Source organism: Trichechus manatus, unplaced genomic scaffold, assembly GCF_000243295.1.
Source record: "Trichechus manatus latirostris isolate Lorelei unplaced genomic scaffold, TriManLat1.0 scaffold00044, whole genome shotgun sequence".
In the NCBI taxonomy this organism is placed as follows: Eukaryota; Metazoa; Chordata; class Mammalia; order Sirenia; family Trichechidae; genus Trichechus; species Trichechus manatus.
In genome coordinates this window covers 5,546,615-5,562,560 of record NW_004443980.1, presented here as the reverse complement: position 1 = coordinate 5,562,560, position 15,946 = coordinate 5,546,615, and the positions used below count along the sequence as shown (strand labels likewise).

The window sequence follows — 15,946 nt, the reverse complement described above, 5'->3', positions numbered from 1 at the left end:
ATATACACACATATATATACATATATACACACACACACACACATATATATATATGTATATACACATGCTTCACTGGTTTTCTTTCTTTTGAGAACCCAGCCTAAGACACCTACTGTATTTTTAGTGCCTAGAATAGTGCTGGGCATATAACAGGCACTAAGTGAATATTTGTTGAATCAATGAATGAATACTGCTGATTTTAAAATATGGGAGGCAATAGAGAATTGTAATTAAAAGCGTGGTTTTGAAATTTGTCCAATCTTGGACTGAGTTCCAGCTTTGCAATTTATTAGCTTACTAAGAATTTACTTAACCTCTCCAGGCCTCAGTTTCCTCATTTGTAAATCAGGACTGATAATAATGCTTATACCTTATAAGGTTGTTTTGAGAATTAAATGAGATGCAAACTGTGCTTAAAACAATCCCTGGCTCATATTATGTACTAAGCAATAGTCATTATTTTAGTGGCTCTAGCATAAGGGATAATAATTTGGTGGCTCAAAGAGCCCATTTTTTGCATGATTATTAGTCATTAGGTGAAAATAATTTAACACACTGCTGTTTATTTTTGTTGTTGTTGTTAAGTGCCGTTGAGTTGATTTTTGACTCACAGTGACCCCATGTAACAGAGTAGAACTGCCCCATAGGGTTTTCTAGGCTGTAATCTTTATGAAGCTCGCCAGGTTTTCGCCTGTGGAGCAGCTGGTGGGTTCAAACTGTCAACCTTTCAGTTAGCAGTGGAGTGCTTAACCTTTGCACCACCAGGGCTCCTCTTTACTTATTAAAACTTTTATTTTATGTTAAGAATATATGCAATCTTTTAGTTATAGTCTATTATATTAATTTGGGTACAATAATTAACTGGACAGGCTGTAGTACCATAATGTCTCTAAAAGACAGTGTCTCTACTTCCAAAGTTGAACATTCATTAAACAAACATTTAATGAGCATCTACTATGCATCCCACTATCCTAGGCACTGGGGATATGGCTATGAACAAAACAACATCTCTGCTGTCCCTCAAGAAGCTTACTTTCTAGAAAACAGAAGGCTGTACAGTAATCATACAAATAATTCACATAACTAGGGAATACAGAAAAGTCTTGGAAATTAAGCCTCATTTGGAGGGAAACAATGAGAGCCACCATGTCTACATCTGAAGTATCCCGCCAGAGTCCAGTATAATCATCATTATGACTTTAAAGAACAAAGTCCAGAAAAGCACATATATTTTATCTGGCCATGAAGCACTCTGTATGTTGAAAGTGGCCAATATATTATTACCTTGATGATATGATTTCCTTGATGAAATATAAATACATTCACACTACACTTTTAAATGTCACTGTCTCGAGGCGAGTTATTACATAACCATCAAAATTTTTCTTTCCAGATTTTTTAAATGTTAAGTAAAAAAAACCCTTCACTTCAAATGTTTAGAGACATATACATGTACATAATCTAGAAAAAAATCAGGAGCTATATGAAAATGTTCATATTCCCTGGTTGATGAGTCATTTCCTTCCTCAGACTTTTTGTATTTTTCCACATTTTCTCTAATAAGCGTATTATTATTTATATAACCACTAAAATGTCCCTGTTTTTTGACCATAGGAAAAGATACCCTTACAACCAAAAGGAAATCGACTGATAACTCCAAGAAGTGATGGCCTGTTTCCTAAAGATTTAGCTCAAAGAAAGGGTTTCTTTCCTTTCTTTATTATTAAAACAATACACGGTCACTGCAGAAAGTTCAGAAAATACAAACAAGCCAGGGGAGAGAAATAAAAATCATCCATAATCTCACTATACAGAGATTACCACTAACTATACTTTTCAACCTTTTTTTATGTAGATAATGAATTTCAGTCTTTTTTAATCCACATATTTATACTTTTAAAAAAATAGGATTCTAGTTTTTCACTTAATGGTACATCTTAAATAAGTGCATAACTTCATAGTACTGACATTCCACAGTTTAAATAATCCTCTACTGTTCACATTGACTTTTTCTAATTTTTCAAAATTATAAAGAATGGTGCAGTGAACATCTTTGAAGTTAAATGTTTGTTCAAATCCATGATTACTTCTTAAGATAAATTCCCGTAAGTGGATTCCTCAGTATAAGCGTTGCAAACTTTAGGCCTTTAATACAAATTACCAAATTGCTGTGCAGAAAGACTGCACCAATTTTCACTCTCCTAAGCAGTTTAGAAAATACCTGTTTTTCTGATCCTGTGGTGCAATGGTTAAGCACATGGCTGCCAACTGAAAGGTCGACGGTTCCAATCCACAGTGGCTCTTGAGCGAGAAAAGACCTGGCAATCTGCTCCCATAAAGACCACAGCCTAGGAAACCCTGTGGGGCAGTTCTGCTCTATCACATGGGGTCACAAATCAGCTGAGTCCAAATCAGCACACAACAACAACATATTTCTAAATATATATATATTTACTTAAATATTATATATTTATATTGACAAATGAAAAACTGTATCTTGTTTTCATTGATATTTTTCATTTGTTGATAGATCCATTTGTTCTTGGGTCCATTTTTTCGATCGAACTGTTCATATTTTTTTTGTTTTTTAAGACCTATACATTAACTATGTTAAACCTGCACCATTGTATACTGCAAATATTTTTCCCAGTATATCATTTACCTTCTAATTTTCTAATATCATCATTTTCTCATTTTCTCTGTGGTATTATTTTTTGGTGTATACAAGTTTTTTGATAGATGTTCTTTTAATCTTTTTGAAATCAGATCTATTTCACACCCTTTCTTTATGGTTTCCCCCATTGATGGCCACCCCAAAATATAAGCATTCACTTATATATTTTCTAGTACTTCTGTTATTTTTTTTTATATTAAATTTTTAATCTACCAAGGGCTTATTTGAGCTTAAGGGATGAAGCAGACACATGACTTCATGTTTCCAGAAGGTGAGTTAGGAGACAGCCTGGTGTTCTCACCTGAGCGTCATATTTCACAGCCGCAGAGAGCAGGGCAATGGCATTCTCCTCACAGATTCCTTGCTTGATGGTTTGTTGGCAGAGCTTTTTCAAACGATTTTCTCTATAAAATGTAGCCAAATCTAGCAATCCTGGTGGAAAGAGGTGTTCATTAGGAGGAATGATTTCACGCATCCTGATTTAAACTCAACCATTCAGAGATGGTTTTTAACATTATTTTGAAAATAATCCTTAACGAAGGGCTGTGTAAATGAAATAAAGACTGGCGCTAACTTACACTTTGAGTGTCTGGTTTTACCCAAGAATACAGCAGAACTGAGATAGTATAGTACACAAACAATTAACTGTTGAAAAACAGGGGCACACTGAAAATGGCTTTAGTATTTTTCTTATAAAATGAAGAAACAAAGTGCTCCTCTAATTATCCCTCATCTAGGGTGTCAGTATGTCCTCATACAGCTACCCATCTTTAAAAACTAGAAAGGAAAGAAAAACCTTTCATAGACACGTCTACCTCCTGTTTAAAAAACACACACACACAAAACCAAACCAGGTGCTGTGGGGTCAGTTCTGACTTATGGTAACCCCCATGTGTGTCAGGAGTAGAATTGTGTTCTATAGGCTTTTCAGTGGCTAATTTTTCGGAAGTAGATCACCAGGCCTTTCTTCCAAGGTGCCTCTGGGTGGACACAAACCTCCAACCTTTTGGTTAGCAGTTGAGCATGTTAACTGCACCAACCAGGGACGGTAATTAAGCAAGAACAGCACCCACTGCAAAGTGATAATGTTTTGACATTTCATTTATCTATCTACCAGTCAATCTTTGTATCAAGACGTAACAGGGAAAAGCCTGGGTTCAACGCACAGAAAAAGAACTACTCCTGTGATTATCTCACAGTAACTTTCTTTTAGTCTCGGCAGAGGCCATCTTGTCAGTTTCTCAACATTTTGCCCATTCCTCGGTAAGGTCTTGTGGTCATTACCTATGGCCTCCTCCGGAGAGAGGTTGATGCTATCTGTGTACAGGTACTCCAGGAAGGCTCGGTAAACAGGGTATGAAAATTCACTCATTTCTACAATCTCATCCTCATTGTTTGCCAACGAAGAACGAAAATGTTCACACCTTGAAGAAGAAAGAAACACATTAAGTCCTGGGCAGGAGCTAATGGCCTTCCTCAGATGGCTTAAAAAAGCAAAACACTAAGAACTAAGGGAAAGGAAAAACACCAGCATCGTTCATGATTCTCGTAAGCTGTACTGTCCTTTCCTCACCCTGGCTCCTCAACTTTCTTTGCTGACCTGAAGTTTTAACACAATCATTTATTCACTACGTCTGCAAATACAGCCTGGAGACAGGGCCAGTACTCCCTGACGTGGACCCCACACCACATCTATCAGCATTTTTAGAAACCAGTGGGGTTTATTTTTATAAAATCTGAGTAATTTTATGTCTTCACCCCCTTTTCATGAAGGTTTCAGTCCTGTAATAACAGTGAACAAATGTTGCACAGCTTGACCTTACAAAGAGGGGAACTTGAGACTAAAATGCATATTGAGTTCACGATTCACTGACTGAGGATTCAAGTATCTGTTATACAATGTGAATGAATTTCAAAATCATTACACTAAATGAAACTAGACAGATACAACATACATGCTGTCTGATTCCATTCATATAAAATTCTAGAAAATGTTAGCTAATCAACAGTGACAGAGGGAGAGCAGTGACTGCTGAGGCTGAGGGGTGGAGCGAAGGATGGACAACAAAGGGGCATGAGGGATCTTTGAGGGGTGATGGAAACGTTCCGTATCTTGATTCTGGCAGTGGTTTCACGGGCATGTATGCCTGTCAAATCGCATCAAACTGCACACTTACAATGGATGCAGTTCATGGCACATAAATTACACAACAATAAACTTGATTTTTATAAAATCTCTGAAGAACAAAGTAGGAGGCCTCACAGTCACCAATCTCAGAACTTCCTATACAGCCACAGTAGTCAACACAGCTTGGCACTGGTACAATGATGGACACATAGACCAATGGAACAGAATTGAGAACCCAGAAGTAAATCCATCCACCTATGGACAACTGCTCTTCGACAAAGGGTCGAAGTCCATTAAATGGTGAAGAGAAAGTTTCTCTAACAATTGGTGCTGGCAAAACTGGATATCCATTTGCAAAAAAATGAAACAAGACCATACCTCACACCATACACGAAAACTAACTCAAAATGGATCAAAGGCCTAAATGTAAAACCTAAAACAATAAAGATCATGAAAGAAAAAATAAGGACAATGCTAGTGGCCCTAATATACAGCATAAATAGAATACAAAACATAACTAAAAATGCACAAACACCAAAAGATAAACTAGATAACTGGATCTCCTAAAAATTAAACACTTATGCTCATCAAAAGACTTCGCCAAAAGAGTAAAAAGTGAACCTACAGAATGGGAAACAATTTTTGGCTATGACATATCCAACAAGGGCCTAATACTAAAATCTACAGAATACTTCAACACCTCAACAACAAAAAGACAAATAATCCAATTAAGAAATGGGCAAAGGGCATGAATAGACACTTCACCAAAGAAGACATTCAGGCAGCTAACAAAACACATGAAGAGATGCTCGCAATCACTAGCCATTAGAGAGCTGCAAATCAAAAATACAATGAGATACCATCTCACCTCAGCAATAGGGCACTGATCAAAAAAAAACAGAGGGCAACAAATGCTGACAAGATTGTGGGGAGACTGGAATTCTTATACACTGCTGGTAGGAATGTGAAATGGTACAACCACTATGGAAAATGGTATAGTGCTTCCTTAAGAAAAGCTAGAAATAGAATTACCATACGATCCAACAATCCCACTCCTCGGAATATATCCTAGAGAAAGAAGAGCAGCAACACAAACAGACATATGCACACCTATGTTCATTGCAGCATTATTCACAACAGCAAAAAGACAGAAACAACCTAAGTGCTCATCAATGGATGAATGCATAAACAAACTGTGGTACATACACAAAATGGAGTACTATGCAACAATAAAGAACAATGATGAATCTGTGAAATATCTCACAACATGGATGGATCTGGAGGACATTATGCTGAGTGAAATAAGTCAATCACAAATAGACAAATATTGTATGAGATCACTATTGTAAAAAGGCTAGAGAATAGGTTTACACACAGAAAGAAACATTCTCTGATGGTTACCAGGGATGCAAAGAGGAGGAATGGAGAATCATCAACTAGACAGTAGACAAGTATTAATTCTGGTGAAGGGAAAGGCGATACACCATATGGGGAAAGTCAGCACAACGTGACCAAGGCAAAGGAAGACGCTGAGAGGTATGCAACAATAAAGGGCAATTACAGTGAATTCTATAACATATATAATCCTGCAACAACAGTAATAACAAACAATAATTTGTGAATAGATACATAGGCTAATATTTATGCTAAATAAGTGAGGGAGGTCATATGGGAGTACGCCCACATACATATATAGGTATGGCTGTGGATATTTCTACATACATATTTATAAATGCTGCATGTATATGCATATGTATAATAGAGCATATGGGGGCACAGTTATAGAAACTACTTAGACACTGGGACTGAACTACTGGACGTGAAGGCTAAGGACCATGGTCTTGGGGGACATTTAGGTCAATTGGCAAAACACAGTTCATAAAGATAATGTTCTACATCATGGCCTGGTGAGTAGCGTCTGGAGCCTCAAAAGCTTGTGAGTGGCCATCTAAGAAGCAGCTATTGGTCTCTTCCAGCCTGGAGCAAAGGAGAACAAAGAAAACCAAAGACTCAAGGATGCAATTAGTCCAAATGACTAATGCTCCACATGAACCACAGCCTCCTCTAACCTGAGACCAGAAGAACTATTTGGTGCCCGGCTACCACTACAGGGTGCTGACAGGGATCACAGTAGAAGGTCCTGGTTAGAATAGGTAAAAAATGTAGAACAAAATTCAAGTTAAAAAAAAAAAGCCAGACTTACTGGTCTGAAAGAGACTGAAGGAGCCCCTAAGACTACTACCCTAAGACAACCTTCTAACTTGAAACTGAAGACACTCTCAGAGGCCACCTTTCAGCCAAATAATAGAGACGGGGCTATAAAATAAACAACACCCGTGAAGAATGTGCTCCTTAGAGCAATCAACTATACGAGACCAAAAGGGCAATATTTGCCCAAAATCAAAGTTGAGAAGGTAGGGAGGGGCAGGGAAACCGGACTAATGGAAACAGAGAACCAAGGGAGGAAATGGGGAGAGTGTTGACACACTGCAGAGATTGCAACCAATATTAGGGAACAATCTGTGTTAAGAATCAATGATTAGAAAACTAAATTGCTATGTAAACTTTCACCTAAAGCACAATAAAATGTTAAAAAAAATTAAATAGAATTCAAACTTCAAAAAAAGAAAAAGAAAACTTCCATGTTCGCTTCACCTTAGAATTTGTTGGTCTAGCAAAGCCATCATGTTTTTTTGTTTTTGTCTTCTCTTTTTAAAGCACCTGTAAGTTCAGTATCCCACAACTGATTAAGAATAGTGACTATCACGGGCTGAGTTCAGTTCCCGGTTAGGGAAGTTTCCTTATGTTAAAGAACTTAATACAGTGCTCACAATACAGAACATGATCACCAAATGCTAGCTTCCTGCTCTCCAATGCCAGAGTGGGTAGGCTCTTTTCAAAGCTTTCTTTTTTTTTTTTTAACTGTACTTTACATGAAGGTTTACAGAACTAGCTTCTCATTAAACAGTTAGTACACATATTGTTCTATGACATTGGTTAACAACCCCACAACATGTCAACACTCTCCTTTCTCGACCTTGGGTTCCCTATTACCAGCTTTCCTGTCCCCTCCTGCCTTCTAGTCCTTGCCCCTGGGCTGGTGTTCCCTTTTAGTCTCATTTTGTTTTACGGGCCTGTCTAATCTTTGGATGAAGGGTAAACCTCAGGAGTTGACTTCATTACTGAGCTAAAAGAGTGTCCAGGGGCCATACTCTCAAGGTTTCTCCAGTCTCTGTCAGGCCAGTAAGTCTGGTCTTTTGTTGTGAGTTAGTAGGTTGTCTTAGGGTAGTAGTCTTAGGGGCTCCTTCAGTCCGGGACCCTCTGTTGTGATCCCTGTCAGAGTAGTCAGTGGTGGTAGCCGGGCACCATCTAGTTGTGCTGGACTCAGTCTGGACTCAGTCCTCTGGACTAAGCTTTCCCTTGTATCTTTAGTTTTCTTCATTCTCCTCTGCTCTCAAAGGAGGGAGACCAGTGGAGTACCTTAGATGGCTGCTCACAGGCTTTTAAGACCCCAGATGCTACTCACCAAAGCAGAATGTAGAACATTTTCTTTATAAACTGTTACGCCAATTGAGCTAGATGTTCCCCGAGACCATGGTGCCCGCAGCTCTCAGCCCAGCAATTAGGTCCCTCAGGGACTTTGGGTGTGTCTATGGAGCTTCCATGACCTTGCCTTGTATCAGTTGTGCTGGCTCCCCCAGTATTGTGTACTGTCTTACCCTTCACCAAAGTTACCACTTACCTATCGTCTACTTAATGTTCTTCCATCCCTACCCCTCCCCTCTCTTGTAACCATCAAAGATTGTTTCTTTTTGTGTGTAAACTCTTTCATGAATTTTTATAGTAGTGGTCTCATACAATATTTGTCCTTTTGTGATTCACCTATTTCACTCACATGATGTCCTCCAGATTCAACCATGCTGTGAGATGCTTTGCAGATTCATCATTGTTCGTTATCGTTGAGTAGTCAAAGCCCTCTTGATGAATGAATGAATGAATGAGTAGCTACAGCACTTCTTCCCTGAACCATGCCCCCAGCACTGTCCCACATGGCCTGTATTTTCTTGTTTCATGTGTAATGTACTTCCTCTAGCTGCTTTACATTTTTTCATAATTACTAAAGTGCCTAGCGTTGTTTCCTGGACACTTAGAAAATAATTACTGAATCAATGGATTTATCTCAATTCTCAAAAAAAAACAAATTATATGTCTTACCTAATTTTGAGAAGGACTTTGTGTGCATAAATATACTTTCCATCTACTAAAAATTTCATGTCTGCAGTGTCGGGGTTGTCAAATTCCCTTTTCAGTGACTCAGCCACTGTGAGGTGCCCATCTGGTTCTAAGGGAGTGACATGGATGGTTTTAGAATCAGCTACAGACACAAAGAAAATGCAGACCAGATATAGCACTGCTGGCTGCAGGTTATGAAAATACCAATTCTCTGTAATAAGTGTAATAACACATCAACATAATAATAACAACAACAACATAATAATGCTTTTTTTCCCTAAATAGATTAGCATCTCTGTAATCATTAAGGATAAGAACCTTACACACATCTGCTCATAAATTTGGCAAAACAACAACTAAAAGTCTCAAACTACCTCACAGAAGGAAATTCTTAATATTTGAGCAAATATACCAGCTAAAAATCAAATACATAGGTTCCCAGTAAGATTAAAAAGCAGTGAAATAAAATGACTTTTAATTTGGTATGAGTGCTTGGTCTCTGACACATTTCTTTAAGAAAATTAATCAATTAAATTAGTTGCCTTTCACAGGGGCCCATCAGAGGGTAATACATTAGATGAAAAAGCACTTAACACAAATTCTAACTATCAAAATAAAAGCACCAGGGTTTTCATCCTAGTTCTCAGGTCATCACCAAATGGACAACCATCAGCTCACCCACGGACAGGAGGCGCCACGTGACGGGGGGAGTGGCAAAGCAGGCAAAGACATCGTCGGTGCAGGAGAAGCGGGTGAGGTGAGGCAGAGTGACCGACTGGCCGCGACACTGGCCCCACATGTACACGTTTCCGCCCTGGGTCTTGGCAGCAGAGGTGTGGGCAGAGTGACAGGCTGCAATCTCGAGAATTCTAAGGTCACAAACAAACATCAAGTAAATACAGGAGACAGAAGCAGCGTGTTGATTTCTCCTTCTGCTAGGCTGAACTGATTTGGGGAATCATAAACTTAACTTACATCAAAGAAAAAAAAGCATGCACCTAAACCCATTGCCGTCCAGTCCATTCCAACTCATAGCGACCCTATAGGACAGAGTAGAACTGCCCCTTAGGGTTTCCAAGGAACAGCAGCTAACCAAAAAGTCGGCAGTTCCGATCCACCAGGAATTGACTCGACAGCAACGAGTTTGGGCTTTTATGCACCTAGTCTCCTAAATTTGCAGTCACCAGACCGTAATTTACATTGACACCCAAGTACAATGGCACTTAAGTCTCAGGAAGATCTGCCTGTTAACACTTCTAGCCAGCAGGCCTATAAAATAGACACCACCCCATTTCGGAATTGAAGTACAATCTAAGAAACTGGAGCTAAAACAAGGTGATTTCATTTTCCTTCCTAAAGACATTACTTACTGAAGTAGATACAAGAGACTTGAGCCATCTTGACCCAGGGTCAATAAATAAAGGTCTTAATCAAACTTCTGCCTATTTCAGGGTTGAATGGAGCATCATGCTGTGGGTGGCAAGGTGGACTCAGTAGTTCCGCCTCCCTGGACTGTGTCCTCTGAGCCCCAGAGTGGTGTGCTGGGACCACCCACCACATGACAAACTCTAGTGCTGTAAGTTCATGGCTGGCCAGGAGGTGGTTCTCAGAACACTTCCTCATGGAGAACACCGGGGTGTTGCTTTGGAAATAATTAACTTTTCTATGAGAATAAACCACCATACGGATTCAAAGAAGACAGTCCACTATTTATTTTCCTTGCCCAGGCAAGGTCCCCATCTTGATTTTGCCACAAGTAGGAAACAGTACCAGCATCCTCAGTGACTTAGGCTCACTGACTTAGCAAGCCTCTGATGAGCATCCTCTGAGACTCAGGTTCAGAACTTCAGCGTCATCTTTGACTTCTTACTCTCCCTCCCCACTGACTACTTTCTTCAGAATACCAATTGACAAATAACATAGATTCTTTCTTTGTAATGTCTCTATCTGCCACTTCTCTGCCACCACCTGCAAAAGCCAGCTAGGCTTTCTGCCTTAGGCTCTCTCCCACCTCTGACCCAGGCTGCACAGAGCTGGTAGGTTAATTAATCATCCTCCTGAAACACCATTCTCATCAGAGCTTTCAACCCTTCAATGGCTTCCCACAAGTAAGTCCACACACCCGGCATTCCAAGGCCTTCCATAATTTGGCTTCCCCAGTCTCCAGCTTTCTCTCAGATCACCTTTGTCCATGCACCCTGTGTTCCACAAACACATGGACTCACTGCCCCTCAGTGTCTTTATTCACAGTAAATCTCTGGGCAGGCTTTCTGCCTCACAAATCCCAGCCATTTTTAAGGCTCAGTTCAAACGGCCCTGGAGCAAGAGGTCTCTCACTCACCTGAGCTTTTGCAGGACTTCCTGTCTGCACCTCTCCAGCCTGGCCCTGTTACCTTTTCAGGGACATGTGTCTTCCCTGTTCAGCTAGATTACAAGTTCTTGGCAGGCAGAATCACTGGCTTATTTCTCTCTCCCTAAACACCCAGCATGATCTCTTACTAAATATAGATTTGTAGGTCACTTCATTGACTTCGTTTGGGGAAGACTCAACAGCATAGAGCAACTGAGGACTGGGTAAGATCTCATTGACCAAGGGGTTAGGATTGAAGGGCAGAGCTATTTCTCTGCTGCCTGTGTTAGCTGTTTTCCAGTAAAGGAGGGAGGTGGCCACCACACAAACTGGAGATTACTGTGTTAGCTCGCCTTTCTCTCATGTGCGGCCCAGGTAATTTCACTGATTTATCACAGATCTCAGCTCTTGAAAATCACCAGAGTGCTGGAGGGAAGAGGTTCTGACATGTCACAGTGACAAGCAAGGGCTTTGGGGTCAAACAGACCTGAGTGTGATTCAAACCGTTTGAATCTTAACTCTCCACTAGGCTGTGGCTGTGACAATGGGAAGGTGACTCAGCCTTATGAGCCTCAGTTTCATCACATTACAAGACTAACTGTGTGAGAATTAAATGATAAAATGACTGTTAAGTGCAAGCACAATGTCTTTATCGAACAGAAGAATAGGAGTACAGTGTTCTTTTTTATTTTATTGTTTCATTGTGGTAAAAATGGTGTTGTTTGTTGTTGTTGTTAGCGGTCATCAAGTCAGCCCCCGACTCATGGCAACCCCATGCACAGCAGGATCAGACAGTTGTGATCCACAGGGTTTTCACTGGCTAGTTTTCAGAAGTAGATTGCCAGGCCTTTCTTCCTAGTCCATCTTAGTCTGGAAGCTCCGCTGAAACCTGTTCAGCATCATAGCAACACACAAACCTCCACTGACAGATGAGTGGTGGTTGCACATGAGGTGCACTGGCCAGGAATCGAACCCAGGTCTCCTGTATGGAAGGCGAGAATTCTACCACTGAACCACCACTGCCCTGGTAAAAATAGTAGGGGGTTCTTAATATTATTACTACTATTCAGCATTGAAAGTGACAAAACCTCACTTATGTAGAGACTACATTTATAATGACCCATTAAGATTAGGAAGACCTTCGTGGGAAGAGTCTTTCCACGGCATTTGCATGGCCAGGTCAGTCAACTGGCTCCAACCTCAAATCCCACGCTTGCAAGAAAGCCCTGCCCAGAGGGGAAAAATGGTCAATACTATTTGGTTTCTCAATAAGCATGTTCTTTCCAACAAATAAAGAAAAGGGGGGTGGGACAGAATAAACACACCACACTGATTCAAAGAAAAGTCCATCTACTGGAACCACTGATTTTACCAGCAACTTCCACTGTTGCACCCACTTACGAGCGGGAGCAACACAGTTCATTTTCGCGGGGCTGGAGCAGTGGACAGGAATGGGTCGGGAGTTAGACAGTAGCTTGGAGAGGTGAAGTTACTGAAACGCTTATAACCAGTCTTCTCGTCTGTTTTAAAAAGAAGGTCGGGAGAGCAGAAGGCCAGGCAGTGAGGTGAAGAGGAAACAAAAGCAGGCACGGTGTCCGGACATTCAAAACCTGCTTCCTTCCTAGGCTGAAATGCTTAACAGATGCTGCAGGAGCTCCGTGACCTGCCCTGAGGAGCTCATGATCCAGATGAAGAGAGAAGTTGCATACCTTCGAAATTAGAAACAATTCAGAAATAGCCTCACAGTGTGGCACAGACGACAGCACTGCAGTGAGTGAGGGAAACTAGCCAGGGTGCTCCTCTGGGAATGTTTACCGTAAAGGGAGCTGAGCTGGACCATGTGGGCTTGGAATTGTCCAAGAAATGGAGTAGAGCATATTATACAGAGAGAAATGCGTGAGCAAACGTGGAGGCACAGGGTAGCCACAGCAAGACGGGAGAGCGGGTATAACACTAAGAGGACCTAACTGTGGGGAGCAGAGAGGAATGAGGTTTCAAGGGACAGTGGTATCGGTCTTGAACTCGAGGCTGAAGAGTTTAGATTTGATCTGACTTGATAGGTAAACTGGTAACACCTCTGCGGCCAAGGCCACCATGAGATGAAAATGGTGTTCTTAGAAAGATTAATCTGGTAACAGTGCACAAGATGAATTGAAAGGGAGAGAAAGAATAGCCTGGAAGGCCAGCTGGGGGAGGCTGATGGGTGTGGAGATGTCACATCCAAGCCACAGTGCCAAGAATGAGGGTGGCCTCTGAGGTCAATGCAGAGGTGTCAAAGATGGCGCCAGGAGTATGAGCTTACGGAAACACAAGTCTGATGCGTGGAGGACTGGAAGCCGTGCTGGTCTGACGGCGGGGCCGGGGACTCAACATACAGGTAAGTAAGCAGTTAGATAAAAGAAAAAAAGATCTACGTTTTTAACCACTTCAGTTCTAAAAGAATCTGGTATTCTCTGGGGAACTGGTACAGCCCAACAAACAATGTTTAGATAAAAACTAATTAACCTTGCCCTCTTCATATTTAAGCACTTCCACAATGACCTACCAGACATGGGTTTTTAATTCTTTGAGTAAATTTTATACCCTTTGAGAGACCACTTAAAATGATAGAAACCAAAGCAGTTGCCATCCTCATGGCGACCCCATGTGTGTTGGAGTAGAACTGTGCTCCACAGGGTTTTCAATGGATAATTTTTTGGAAGTAGACTGCCAAGCTTTGCTTCCGAGGCACCTGTGGGTGGACTGAGCCTCCAACCTTTCAGTTATCAGCTAAGTGAGTTAACCGTTTACACCACTCAGGGATTCCAAAATGACAGCCTTCTTTTTTCCTGATAATGTTCTATGAAAAGTGTAACTGACTAGAATACAATAGAGACACTCTGCTAAACTACCCAACATCAGAAAATCAAAATAATTTAAACCTCAGGGCTGTGCACATATGCTCTTCCTAATCCACTTCTGAAATGCTTACTATTATTAGCCTTTTGAAAGGGAGCAGCCTTGGCCAGCATAGGGACACTGACCGGGAGAACGGCTGGGGCAGGCAGGGCAGAGGGTCGGGCACGGGAGGCAGCACCACGCAGGCCTTCCCTCAGCTCAGACGTTTACCTGAACACCTAGCTCCACACAGGAATTCAGGGGTGTGGCACAGGCATGGCTGACCACAGCAGCTGCTACTGAAAGGAGAGTGGAGAGAGTTTAGAGGAAACTTTCAGGTCGAAGCTCGAAGCTGGGGACACTGCCCGTGCCTAAGGCCACCTCCTTTTATATCTAACTCAACCCAAGGAGCAGATTCTGAAGTGCAGCTTTCCCAGTCTCACCTGAGACAGTCGGTGACCTTTACTGCCAGGGTATCTGGCATATTTCACACCTTATTTTGTAGCCAATCTTAAAAAATGACTGTGTGTTCGCAATAAACATGTCTGTTCTGTGCCACCTCAGTGGAATGATCCACAACAATCACAGAGTTAGTGGCTGTGAAGTACTAGAAATGAAAAAGCATAGCGTAGAGAGAATGTAAAATAGAAACAATGAGGGGGGAAAAGGTAGTTGGTGAGGGAGAAGAATAATGTAGAAGAAATAGCGATACTAAAGAATCCAGAGCAGTGATTCCCAGCCCGAGTTTTGTAGCAACCCAAAGTTTTGCCAATTGCCTCAATGAGTCACTTAATTCTCAAAAATTCAAGGCAAAGCTAGTTTTAAATCAACTTAACTTAAAATATGCTTCTCTAGAACTTTAAGAACAAAGACACAAACGCTAGTAAATCAAATACCAAGGTATTGAAACTTCAAATACAGTGGGAACAACTGGGTTGTTAGAAGATAACCAATAAACTAATCGTTTTACGTATTAAAATTACTTTTATGTGAACATAAATTGCTGACAAATATCAGTATTGTTCATCATAAATACACTTCTCTAGGAAAGATTTTTAAAAGGTTTTCCTTGGCTTGTTGTTTGAGCAAAGACTCCAAGATAGAGAGATTTTTATTTTCCACCCTCCTGTGAAAAGGCAAGTAAGAACTGAAGATCCACCCCACCCCAAATGCAATCCTATTGTTTCTACTAATAGAGCTTGCCCGAAATGGGCCCCAAAGAGTCAGAAGTAAGGTTTCCTCAAGATAAATCATAACGTGTTCGTAAAACTTCAGTCACTGAAAAGGGTGGATAGGTGCAGAACAAGTCCTGGCAAGACTTACACATTCCTCCCTTGAAATATGGGTGTGACTGGGGCTTGACGAAAACAGCAAGCTCAGAAATTGCCACTCGAAAGTGAACTATGGACAACTTAGAAAAGCAGGAATATTATATTCAAAACATTCATCCATAATTTTTATAGCCCAAATAATGTTTATGTGGACAGTTTAAGAATGTAGCTCTTTCCACTTTTTGACATTTATAACAAAAAACAATTACTCTCTGCTGCCCAGTTAAGTAAGTAGGCCCTCACAGGGCTCACGTGCCCTGCTGCCCTGCTGCTCTGCCCTTCTCCCACCTCACTGCCCCACAAGTCCTCTTCCCTGTATTGGTCCCATCGAGTCCAGCTTGAACTGGAGTCTG

The 15,946-nt window shown here is 41.0% G+C and overlaps 1 protein-coding gene across 9 annotated transcripts in view; it reads right to left on the bottom strand.

The window, feature by feature from the left end:
- Positions 1-15,946, bottom strand: part of RCBTB2 (RCC1 and BTB domain containing protein 2) — a 51,495-nt gene that overhangs the window by 13,210 nt on the left and 22,339 nt on the right. For 8 of the 9 annotated variants that reach the window (XR_002824142.1, XM_004376577.2, XM_023731564.1 and 5 more), the window contains 4 exons: positions 9,714-9,904; positions 9,018-9,144; positions 3,959-4,098; positions 2,976-3,106 (listed from right to left, as the gene is read on the bottom strand). Coding sequence is in view for 8 of the 9 variants with exons in the window: in XM_004376577.2 (XP_004376634.1) it covers positions 2,976-3,106; positions 3,959-4,098; positions 9,018-9,144; positions 9,714-9,904 (589 nt within the window). In the remaining variant the exon portion in view is untranslated. The remainder of the gene's footprint in view (positions 1-2,975; positions 3,107-3,958; positions 4,099-9,017; positions 9,145-9,713; positions 9,905-15,946) is intronic. The other variant, XM_023731568.1, reaches the window with a different exon arrangement.